General features: G+C 35.9%; 2 protein-coding genes and 1 pseudogene across 12 annotated transcripts in view; 1 reads left to right on the top strand and 2 right to left on the bottom strand.

Annotated features, from left to right (window-relative positions):
• Window positions 1–4,725, top strand: part of SCAMP1 (secretory carrier membrane protein 1) — a 38,494-nt gene extending 33,769 nt beyond the window's left edge. For all 3 annotated transcript variants that reach the window (XM_035553554.2, XM_035553553.2, XM_050716394.1), the window contains one exon: window positions 1,405–4,725. In XM_035553554.2, coding sequence (XP_035409447.1) covers window positions 1,405–1,569 — 165 coding nt within the window. In that variant the 3' untranslated portion in view covers window positions 1,570–4,725. The remainder of the gene's footprint in view (window positions 1–1,404) is intronic.
• Window positions 4,726–9,211: 4,486 nt separating this feature from the next.
• On the bottom strand, window positions 9,212–11,621 carry LOC118251417 (uncharacterized; annotated as a pseudogene).
• The window catches only part of LHFPL2 (LHFPL tetraspan subfamily member 2), a 139,322-nt gene continuing 137,814 nt past the window's right edge, over window positions 11,280–12,787 (bottom strand). For all 9 annotated transcript variants that reach the window (XM_035553555.2, XM_050716386.1, XM_035553556.2 and 6 more), the window contains one exon: window positions 11,280–11,929. In XM_035553555.2, coding sequence (XP_035409448.1) covers window positions 11,673–11,929 — 257 coding nt within the window. In that variant the 3' untranslated portion in view covers window positions 11,280–11,672. The remainder of the gene's footprint in view (window positions 11,930–12,787) is intronic.

The raw sequence follows: 12,787 nt of genomic DNA, 5'->3' as shown, positions 1-12,787 counted from the left end.
CTTGAACTTCAGAAAAGCATTTTTATTTTTCTCCTGAAAATGATTTTAACATGTTGTTGTCAGTTAATAATTACATTGAATAAAACCTCAAAGGTACATTTTTCGCTTGGTTCTTTTTTGTGTGTTCCAGTCCAGAAGGTCCAAGTTTAGATAATAACCCTGCTAATAGGCTTTTGATGTTGTTTTGATTAAATGTGAGAATTCTGCATATGACATGCTAGCAATTCTAATAAATCTATATACCTCACAATTATGATTACAAGTTTTCAAATACCCAGGCTCTTCTGTCCTATATACAGTAAGCTAGAAATTATAAGCATTGATTGTAGATGTCCCTTCTCCTTATTTGTTTTCTGCATAAGAATCCAGGGATAGGAGAAAGAAGCAAACAAGAAAAATGTAGAACTTTTTTTTTTTTTAACATTCTTTCTACTGCATGCGTGTGGATTATTTAAAAAACCCATGCATATGACATGGTATGTCGTTATGGCTGGAAATAATTTCATTTCTAACAAAAAAGTTACAACCTTAATTTGACTGCTTCACAGGGATAAAGAAGTTTTTGACAATTTATTTTGTCAGCTAGTTAGGGACTTGATTGGCTATGGATTTTTAAATCACATTTTAATTTTTTTTTAATTTTAATGCTCAAGTAATTGGAAGTTACTGGGGATTTGATTTTTGTTGTACTATAGCTGTATTGTTTGAAGGGTTTGTAAGCCATATATTGTTCAATATCCATGCTTATTTTGCAGAGCTATTGGTCATCACATTAGTTTAGCAGACAGGTATCTGCATTATTATTATGTTTTATACTATATTCACTAAGAGCTTAGCTTAATAGGTTCTTGTAAACATGTAAATCAGATAAAAATGTTTCTAAAAATTGATATAGAAAAAATATTTGAGGATGTTATTGACACAATGGATTCAAAAAAACTTTTCTGGTTTTGTGTGTCCTGCTGTTTCTCTTAACCTGAACGCTTACTAACTCTAACTCAATGAGTTGGCCAAGCTGTAGACAAATTGAGACAGAAGATGCTTCTGCAAGCTATGGTCCCTGTGTAATGCTAAGGCTGCAGCCTGTTTGCAGATTTAAATGCGTTGTTTCAGACAGTAGATACTGTACATGTAGTAAAGACCTATGAGATTCCAGTGAAACTGCAAAAAGCTACAAGTATTGCTACAGCTGCTATTGCTACTGCTGTGCATGCAGCAAGGCAATGAAAATTTGTAGGATTTGTGGAAAAGAATTCTGTTGATTCATTTACGGACCCTCCCAAACATGAACAAGCCAGATTTCTCCACCACCCACCTCTGCTTTGTGTTTGAGACTTTGCTACTAACTTTGCGAAGAAATGGAAGGCTCAGCACACCTTATTCACTGCTTTCACACCTCCCTAGGTGCATGGTCTCTACCGCACAACTGGCGCTAGTTTCGAGAAAGCACAGCAAGAGTTTGCAACAGGAGTGATGTCCAACAAAACTGTACAAACTGCCGCAGCCAACGCAGCATCAACAGCAGCAACCAGTGCAGCTCAGAATGCGTTCAAGGGTAACCGAATGTAGAGAAATGCAGGAAGTCATTACAGTTCTCTTTGATTGTTCTTTATATTCCAGTCACTTACTATATTCCCTAAAAGCCTAGAACAAAATACACACAGCATGTTTGTCTCCTCTTCAGCTGTGCATGGGTAAAATGGGAAATGTTTGGTTTGTTCTATTATAAATTTATTTATTTTTTAAAAAGATAACTGTTCTTTGCCCTTCTTTTAAATGTTGCTATCTCTAACATAAAACCTTCCGTATCTTATGGGAGATAAGTAATTTCAAAAATTGACCTGAGAATGAATTGCGGTATTTAATGTTCAAATAAACACATTAGGAATTTGGAGGTTTTTTAGTGGTTCACTATTTTGTTTTTAAACTTCAGGAAAGCACTTTGGATCAATTATTTTTGCTTGTAATAACTGTTTTCCCTATTTCTACTGTAAGAAGTGGGGTAGACTGAGAGATGTAGTAAGTTAGGTTTGGCTGATACTTTTGCAATTTCAGCTGCTGCTGGAGTACAAATACAAGTAGGGTATATATAAATTTTTTCCTTTTTTTTAGGACAAGTTTTTTGATATAAACCTGTAAGCTTGCATGAATACTGTTGAGTTACCTGATCATGTTTAAGTAGTGTTTTGGTCCAGAATTTACCTGCACCAGTTTATAGCTTTTGTTTATATCTATTTTCATGGAGTATTCTCTACCTGTGAGAAATGACAATGGTGCATAAACATTCTTCGTAACAGGATGTGTAATGCAATGTACAGTTTAAGGAAGTTAACTGATGGCTTCAATCACAGACCTGAATGATTATAAATTTACTATTTTTAATTTCAATATTCATTTCTTGGATTAATCATTTTGATGGAAAAGAAACGAATATTGACATTTAGAACACTAGTTTCTTGCCTCACTCCCCTCTTTTACATGCAGTGGTATTTTTGTTGTGCTTGAGATTTTTTTTAAGTGTAGATTTGTGTTTGAAAGTGGTACTAAATCTCTAGCCTTGTCAGTCACTCTGTTTACTGCTTGTCCAAAAGTCCAAATATACAGTATTTAATTTTCTAACAGGAATATTGTCTAAAATCAAGCTTTTGAAGTAGTGGCATTTAACAGATACTTGAATTCATTTTAACATAACTCAGCCATCTCTGTGATTTGATTTAAGCTGAAAATAAAAGCTTCCTAACTATTTTGAGTTGGAAAAGTGAGAAATATACATCTTTCACAAAGTCGAATTTTAACTCATTGAACTGGAGGCCTAAGAGGTTAAACTGGTGCAGTAGAACTGAACAGTCAGTCATGGTACATACATCATAATGTTCTAGAGTTCAGTCAGGTCTTATTATAAATGTTTCTGTCCTTTAAAGGTTATCTGATATTCCTTGACTGACTTGTGAGTCTTATGCATAGAATTTGGGCTGTTTTTTAACTTTTTTTTTAAGAAAATGAAAACAGGAAGGACCAAGTCCCACAAACTAGTGAAATGTCACCGTCGCTGAAATTAATTCAGCTCGTAAGAAGAATCATGATTAGTGAGACTCAGTCATAAGCTTCTGAGGCCCCTCTATGTTCTGAATGTGGACTGACCTTCATAGATTAAATCTTTTTCATTACAGCGTATTTAGAATAACATAATAACATTAAAAAAACACAAATTTAACTTAATCCCTTGATCAGTATTACCATTAGTCTGCTTTAGCCTCCTTTCTTTTATTAACTTCTTTAAATCCAGCTTGAATTTGGATAAATGTAGCAATTTCACCTATGCTGAAGATCATTTTAACAAATATACTTTCTTCTAAATATTCTCTGCATCATGAAGTTAAAAGCAGTTTGGTTAGTTTTTATTATACAGGGGCTCTAAAATTTTACACTAGTAGACACGCTAGCATTGAACTTAAATTTGTGTGGGATGTTATTAAAAGCTTTTAGACAAAAGTATTCATTTTCTGTTGAGAACAGGTACCACACTTCTAGCAGTACGTGATTGTTCTTTTCAAAATCTTTTAAATTTGAGTGTTTTATCTAGGAACTGAAATATGGATTACTTTTGAATTTAATTTAAACAGTCCTCTTGCGTAGCTCTTGGGTATGAATACCAGGGACAACATCCTTGCAATTAAATTTAAGATTACATAATAACATACGTTAGCGTAATATATTATGGAGAAGAAAAAAAAAAACCTTTTGGAATAAAACCTGAATTTGGCAGGTAGATTTTTTTTTTCCCAAATATTTAAACATTCTTTGAGAAAACAGATTTAATTTTCAGAGTATACTGAGTGCTGATTTCTAATGTCATGGGTTAAATAATACAGATTTAAACCTCACGTGAAATTCAGGATTCCACGTACACGTGATTTGTTAAACCAGGAGTCTCTGACACTTTGCAGCCCAAAAGGGACAGAAAAGTTTGAGTGTAGCTTTGGCAACAGAAGGCTGATGTTTGTTAAAATATTTTTTACTTAATTAAAATGAGATTTTACAGTCTCTTATTAATTATCAGAGTATGGCACCCACTTAAGTTGTCATTTTGTAGTATTGTGGCAAATTGAGTACAAAGTATGAAGTTTAAACACTGGAATGTCAGTAGTCATTGATATGTAATTTAGGAGTTGGTTTTATTTATCTGGGGATGTTTGTATATTTTGTAAATTACTAACAATGCTCTGCCATCCTGGTGAATGTCATGGTTCTGTACAAACACACTTCTTCTGTCCCTCTGTTGCATGTCTGAGTACTTCAGAAGTTTTGTATATTTATTGTATTAACACAGTGTCATAGAATAAAAAAAAATACTTTTTTTCCTGGATTTTTGCTCTGTATAGTTTTGAACGAAATAGTTTTTTTCTTTTGAAGTTCAGGATGACACACGGGGCGGCTGATCTATGTAAAAATCTCACTTGTTTTTTGTAATTCTGTATATAAATGCTGTAATTCTGCTTAAACGGGAAAGTAAAATGTCCACTATCAAAATTACATAGTAGGATAATCAGAATTAGCTTACTCAGATATTATGAAGAACATTTAAATACTTGCAGCCTGCTTACTTGTGCTGTAAAGTTAGAGAGTTAAAATTTAAACATGTTCTGTCATTACTGAATGAAATTCTACAGCTATTAAGTGAATCCTAAAACATTATTGAAAGTAAAATGAAGTTGCTGAAAACAGCATTGGTTTGGTACTGTCTGTTTTCCTAATTTCTGTTGAATTGACACTTCTGTGTCACTGCTGTCTTGCTGGTTTTTTTTTTCTTTCTTCCTGAGGCACTATTTTTTTCACATATTAGCTGTAACACCCACTCTCTAGTACTGAATTTATTTCCCAGTTTTCCTTGAAGGGCAAAATGAAATAATCTAGACCGCTGTGTTGTAGTTACTGTTTGCAAATGCGCAGCAATACAGAGAATAGTGCTCAGAAATGCACTTAAAATTATGTTGGGATATAACAGTAGATGTGAGTTTTTGAGTATACTGGCATATGCACAGATCATGTAGTAGTGAAGTTCTTCATTAACTTAATCTGTTTCTTTGTAATTTACAGATCTAGGGTGACAGTGGCAGACTAAAGCAACAGGTTTTTGAACTTTCTTGTAAATGGCAAGCACAATTGCACCGTGTAATAGTCATGTTTTATAATCAGAAGTATTGAAAATTTAAGTGCTGTTGTGGGGAGATGATAGCTAAGGCTAGTTTACCTCAGGAGGTTGTAAGCTCTAAGTTGGGAAAGCAAGCACACACAGAAAACAGCACAGAGCAGAGAAATGTGTTTAGAAACAACTCAGTGATACTTACGGAAAGATACTTCTGTCACAAAAAAAAAAAAAAAAGGTCATGCACCTAGACCATTCTGGTTATAAATTATGAAGAAGACACAGTGGATCACATAATCAGAAAAAGAAGTGTTAGGTTTCACTCGGTTACATTTAAAATGTACTACTTAGTTTGTATTTTTCCCTACAAATTAATTTTATGCCTACAAATAGCTTTTATTCTGATCAGTAGAAAAAAATGAAGAAATAGTTCAGATATCTTATCTCAGCAGCAGAATACTAGTTTAACTTCATGATAGGATTAAACTAGATACCATGTCTCACACAAATGAGGAAAAAAAAAAGTGTTGCTGGGAGGTATGACTTGTGGATCATGCTACTGTACATTGGGTTGTGGGGAAAAAAAGAAATTAATTGTCCAGCAATTTAATGAAAGCATATACAGCTCATCCAAAAAGTTACTTTCATCGGATGACTAGGTAGTCATACGAGGAGAACACTTCAGCGCAAGCAGTTGCTGTAGAAAGCATTGAGAAGACCAGGTTTTACTCGTTTGTACCCCATGTTTCAGGAAGGGAAACTTCAGCTGGCAAGATGAGAAATTTCAGAGGCTGATTTTTGATGTTGAAGTTGGAGGTTGAGTTATTAACTGGCACTGTGCTTGGAACAGGGCTAACGTACAACCCGGTTTAGAGTCCAGTTGCTGGTAACCATTCACTCAGTTTTTCTGTTTTACAAACGTGTCCATTTAAAACTGGGTAGAATGTGCTGGCTAAAGTCCAGTCCATTTTTTTAAAAAAAGAGCTGCATCTGACCAGTCATGTATTGTCTGAGCTCTAGTCATTGCACACATGCCAAAGCACATGTTGCCATGTTGCAGTACAGGGCTGTTGGCTTTTCTGTGCATGCATTTTTGATGCTTAAGAGAAAAAGTAGATACCCTGTTTTGGGTAGTGGGGTGGTATTTTTTTGTCCAAGGTAAGCAACAAATTGGAAGTAGTTGGATCAACTGAAAGTAGTTGGAATAATGTAATTGAACTTTTCTTACTAGCTTTTCTCAGAACAAATTAACTACTGATCTTACTGCAGCAGAGTGATACTTCACGCTGGTTAGGGTGCACTGATCGCTACTCTCTCAGAATTTCACTTCTTTGTGGATACTGTAAATCAAAGAGAGAGAATGTTTGAAAACAAGCTTTCAATGAATCATAGGAGCAAGACAACGTCTTTATACTCCTGTCTCTGAGTTAATAATATATATTCACTTTCTCATTGCATCACCATTCTAATCCTAGCTGGAACTGAGGAAACAATTTACTAGAACACAGCAATCTATAGGAATTAACACATTTTAAGAATTGAACTCCACATTTCCCTTTACATTAATCATTTTGAAAAGAAATGAGATTTTTGCTATACAAAAAGTGCAGTTTGAGCTTTCTTTCTGCAGTATTTTTTTTTTTTAAAATGCGTTGTGTATGTATATATATACACCTGCTTTGAAATCCATAAGGGCATCTAAAGTAGTGATTCACTGAGTAGCACCTATCCTCTATTTTTTTTCTGGACTGTAGGTTTCTAAAAGACAAGGAAAATGTTTCAAGTTTTCATCAAGAACTACTTTTTGGAAGTTCATAAAGTGTAAGAAGCTCAATTCAATCTAATTGATGTCAATGTATATTTAATAGAAGTTGACCTTAACAACTTTCAGAGAAAACAGACTTCCCAACTTTTCTTTGAACTACCAAAAGTTGTGCCCCTGGTTCTGCCATACATTTGTTTAGAGAGCAATATATAACCTCTCTTTAGTGTTTGTCAAGTTGCAGGTGAAAACTAATATTGCATTGTGTCAAATACTATTTAAAGGTCTGTGATTAAGCAGTTTTTGTTTTATAACTTTCTCTACCCCTCTTTTCATGAGAAACGAGCTACAGTGCTTTAGTAGCAAAATGAAAAACATGTCAGACGTATTTAATTAGAAAGTCTCTTTAATGCAACTGTATTGTATAATGCATAGCTACAGTTTCAAATCACATATTTTTTGATCAGTAGGTGGTAATAATTGTTAAAGTCAGTTAGAAACCTAAAACACTAACAAAATCACTGGGCTGGGCTTTTAAATGCTATTAAAGCTACGATTAAAGAAAACTTGCTCTGGCTAAACATACTTAATATGTTTGAATTAAGATAGTCAGACTCCTGTTACAGTTTGAAAAACTCACATTTTAATTGACTTTCAGATTAAAAAGTAACACATTAGGTACATCATTCGTGCTAACAAATGTACATAGTGGTGACTCAAAAACAGAAAAAACAGTACCACAAATAAACCATGGCTCAAAATCTCATCTAGCTGGACTGGCACAGCATCTCTTCCTGTAGAGAGTGGCTGTGGTGTATATGTTGCTGCCATGATCTGCTTTTGTTGGGATCTGTCCTTCCCTTGTGGTAGGCACCAGTGCCCACAGCTTTCAAGGAAGACTAACTCCTCTTCATTTACGACCATGAGTGGCAAGTGAGACACTCTGATGGGGGATAACAATGCAAAATTGAAATGATCAGGATGAAAAAAAACTTAGAATCCAGAGAACTTTATTGAGTAAAATAGATACAAAGGTGATATAGACAAACAGGAAATAGCTCAGTAGCAATGTTTTTTGCAGTGCATAAATAAAGCACATGAAGAAACCTTGCTGAGCGTTTTCAGCTTTTAGATTGTATTTTGCCAGAGATGGCTACAGTTTCACATTTCAATTGTCTGTACTACATAGATCTATTTTAGATCCCTCTAGAAGAGATTTTTTTTCTTAAATCTTTAAGCTACTGTTACTGTTGTATTCATCCTCAAACTCCATAATTCTATTGCATTAGTCTATCCTTAGTTTGTCCACACCACCAAACCTCCAGCCCCTTCTTCCCTGGGAAAGTCCCTTTTCAAATATCTTGTTTAAAAGCAAAAACTATGAAAAAAAGACATTCCTGTTATTGCACATCTCACACAAATTTGTGTATATATATATATATATATATATATTTAAATATGCTACAATTAAAAAAAAAAGTCTATGGCACTTTACAGAATACAAGTTTACAAAGTTGATCAAACCACAGATGTTTGAAGAATTCTTCAATACCACAAAAAAAAAATTAAACTGAAGTAATTGGCACACAGGTTTTAAAGAATCCACAGCAAAGTCTTCTAGATCCTATGCAGTGCATATACTTTAACAAGCAGTTACACTCCGCAGTCCCCCTCATGAAATTTATTTAGCTTTAAGCTGAATTATCTCTCTTTCTTTTTTTTTTTGGGTGGTGATGGGGCTGGTTGGGGGAAACATCTTTGAAAGCTGCTGCTGAGGTGACATTTGGGAACAACTTGAAACAGCTGTCAAATTTAACGAGTGCACCCTACATCTGATAAACTCATCCAGAAAAAAGCTGCAATATATACCACCTTATCACTTGCTAGAAAAACAGAACCCTGAGAAAAGAAATTCTAATTTTTTTGCTGTATTTCTTCCCAGCCTGTCTTCTATCTGTGCTATGTAATGAACATAGATATCTGTGCAAGTTAGTTGATTATGCTGCTGCACAGCAGGTTGATAGCATACCAGCAGCAAGCAGAAAAGCTGGTTTTTTCTTGGTTACAAATGCGAACAAAAGCAAAACATGCCACTGAAAATACTTCCTTTGCATTTAAAAACCCCAATATTAAAAATTTTAAGCCTGCTGTAGATCATAGCAGAGGTTGGCTAGTAATGTATAGTAAGGTTGTTCATGATTTACAGCTAAAGCAAAGCAGTATATGGCCTCCATACCTTTTGGAAAAACTGACCTTATTCTGGCTAATCAAGTGTTGAAGCCAAAGCAGCTTTTTCCTCAATAATATAGTTTCAAGACTTGGCAGTGGCAACATTGACATTGGATTGTTACCCACCTAAGAGAAGCTAAAACTGTAAATCTACTTTGTAATTCGTTTTTCAACAACTTATAGGCTACTCTTATTCTTACTAGCCCCTCTTTTCCCATTACACTGTCCACAAAAGCACAACTGAGCTAATGCCCCAGCCGCAGTGGTGTGCACTCCAGTAGAGGGCTCAAGAGGAACACCAGAAGGATGTGTTGTACCAGCCAGCAGCTGTGCTGGGCTTCAAGTACAAGTAACATGCATGCCCTTTAGAGGGTACGTTTGTGTGTCTAGGAAAAAACATGAAAAGCACAAGCGTGGACAGGACAATATGGCTGTGAGGGTTGGTTTTTTTTTTTTTTTTTTTTTTTTTGGGTCCTTGGACACCAGTTTGCACTAGTAGTTTTGATCTGTTAAACTAAATCTTGCTTTGTGCAGCTGGTTGGCATAAATAGCTGCAGACAATAACTTTGTTGTTTTGTTGTTGGTGTTGTGTTTTTAAAATTAAATATTAAGAATAAAATTACCCGTTTTAAAATCTAGACTGTGGTGGAAGTGGGCTGGAGCAACAGGTGGATGCACGAAGAGGCTAGATTAAAACAATCCCTTTTTAGTATTGCCAGAAGTTAATCCTGGTTTTTGAACAGTGGCTCAGCAGTCACCTCTGCATCCATCTGGCATGTGGCTTGAACACGCAGTGGGCACTGATGTGCACTGGCTGGGCGCTGAGGAGCTGAGCCTGCTTTGCTGCACAGGTCAGCCAGGCCTAGGCAGCATCTGGGGGGCACAGCAGGCACTGAAGGGGTGCTCCAACACCAGGACTGCTCGTGCTTGCTTGCTAGCTCAAGGCTAGGCCTGTGCTTGCTGTAGTGGCTGCTGAATGAGCCTTGTATTTTGCATCACCGGAGAGGAGCAGTGTATAGAAATTAGTCTTCTACCTGCAGAGTAATGATTTTTAATATCGATAAATAGCTAATGGCACACTTTGATAGACTGACCTGGCGATAAACTGGAATCTCTGCTCACATTATACAGTGAAGTGATAGAGAGCATCATTATTACTGGATGATGTGAAACATTACCACTAAGTAAGAAGAGGAGTCTAAAATTCACTTAAATTTCATGAGAATTACTTCTCACATGAATTCTTCCCTATGCTCTTATGCCACAGTTGCATCATTCCTTTTTTTAAAATACCTTTAAGATTTGTTTTTATAAGTAGTTCTAGTAAGTGATGGGACACCACAAGTAATGCAACCAACTGCCTTTGAGAAGGGAATGTCATTTGTGGCAAGGTCTGTTTTATTTCTGCTGATTTAGTTGGAAAAGGTTCCATACTACATGTGGTTTAAAAAATGGGAAAAGATCTTCCCACCCATTTAGAATTTGGCATGACTTCCTGAAAAAATTAAATTTCTTAAGGACTCAGCTGGCTTTGGGACATGAGACATACTGATCTGTATACTAGGAATGAAGTTTCACTGGCAAGATCAAGAATAATACCATTGAAGTCCAACATTTGATCTACGTTTGTAGAAGACTCTGAAGCCCCATCCCAGCTGTTGGCATTCACAAAATAATGCTAAGCTGTGCTGTGGGGAATTATCATCTGCTTGGGATTTCAGGGGTTTCAAACAAAAGCAGAGTAGCTGTAAAAATACTTTGCCGAACATATGGTAAAATGGTATTTCTAACAATTTTATCAGAGTCAAGTGAAAGCCAGTGTAACAACAGCTTCTGTGCATAGTCTAAACCAAAATAATTTACCCGCTAAACAACAAGGGGCATGCATCTTGTGTTGTAAGTTTCAAGCTGAAGAAAGGGATTCAACTTTAACTGCTTAAAGATTAATGTAAACTGTGTCATGTCAGCTTTGCTCTCTCCATCATCTCAACACTTCCGAGAAGGCACTGTACTTTAAGGAAGTTCAATATCAAAAAGCACCTCAATGAAAAATATGGTACCAAACCAGGTGGTGGTGAAATAGTCACAGGTGAGGGGAGCCCTTGGAAACAAAGCCTAATTAAAATAAGCTTCTCCTCCATATAAGAGAAAATGTGCTGGCTTTTATTATTTTAAATCCAAATTCTTCAAAGTGACCAAGGTGGGCAAGGCAATCCGATCAATCAGAATTTGTCGGTCATAACAATATCCCCAAGGTATACATGATTCCTCACATCCCCAATCTGATTAGTATATTCCACAATGTCCTGATAATATAATGAAACTAAAAAATTCCCAAGTATTTACATTCTGCTTTCTTAGAATCCTTTATTCGATCCTCATTGCCCAGCAAGGAAGAAAGACCATTTCAGTAGTTCAGGGCTGGACTGCATGGGGCTCAATCACACAAATGGTGGAAACTGGTAAGTGGATCTCCTTATCCAGTCAATTATACTGAAAATTAATATCCAGGCACTGGTATTTTCCCCACTGGAGTTAAAGGAGGCAGATAAGGTTTTTTCCTTCTTCTATTTCTTCTTGCACTTTGTCACTGGATGTAGCAATTTCAGCTTGCGCCGAGAAGACCGCACAGATGAACGTCAGAATAGTGCCACCAATAGCAGTGTAGAAAGCCCAGCCCAAGGAGCAGTCTCCTAGTTTGTAAGCAGAGGCGTAATGTCCACAATAGCTTATTGCTTTCTGGCATCCCCAACCTGCAGGGTAAAGTATCAAGCCTAAGATAAGGAAGAGGCCTAGAAACAGAAACAGAAAGAAAAGACAGAAGTTTAACAAAAGGTAAGTGTAACACCAAATGAAACACACGTACTAACAGTTATAATGACTACTACTGACTCATAAGTAGGAACTGGGAGAAGACAACTCTTCTTCATCCACCTTCCTTTACTAATTGTACAAATACTAAATCACTGTAGTATATACTTTGCAGCATTTTGTTTAAAACTGGAACTATCCTACATTATATGGATATATATGGATATACATATAATTACCTTGTTGTTAATTTTACTCTATGTATTCCTTCCCCATCCTTTGTTTTCACACATTACTTACTGTTAGGTGTACAGAGCTTGCAAACATTTGAGCATCTCTACATACTGTTATACTTCCACATTTCAAATATCTACAAATGTTTGCATCAACTTACAAATTTGTATTTAGCTTTATTTAGTCATTCATAAATACGTTTGTCCTTTTCCTCTGGATTTGTCCTATGTTTATTTTCTTATCTGGAAAAAACAATCTCATAGAACATCTCCTTACATGTCCACATTAGGACGTAGTAGAAAAATCATCCAGCAATTTCAATAAGCTTCTTCTGCAATGAAGAGACTCTGGAGTCAGCCACTAATGAATGGATGTAAGTATCCACTGCCAGTGTGTAGGTAACACTGGGCTCTTCTAAAGAGGTGATGGGCTGCTGCAGAACTTACACAGGAAAGAATATTTCTAGCAATGCAAAAGCAAAAGCCTCAGCTCCCGATCTTGCTAAACCACTTGAACATACTTATTGTGCTTCTGTCTGGAATTAAAAAGCTCAGAGGAGATGTTTTGCTCATCTGATTGTCTCTCTTATTGATAGTTTTCTCTGA

The sequence above is a fragment of the Cygnus atratus genome, chromosome Z (genome assembly GCF_013377495.2).
Source record: "Cygnus atratus isolate AKBS03 ecotype Queensland, Australia chromosome Z, CAtr_DNAZoo_HiC_assembly, whole genome shotgun sequence".
Classification (NCBI taxonomy): domain Eukaryota; kingdom Metazoa; phylum Chordata; class Aves; order Anseriformes; family Anatidae; genus Cygnus; species Cygnus atratus.
This window is presented reverse-complemented; position numbering and strand designations above follow the sequence as displayed.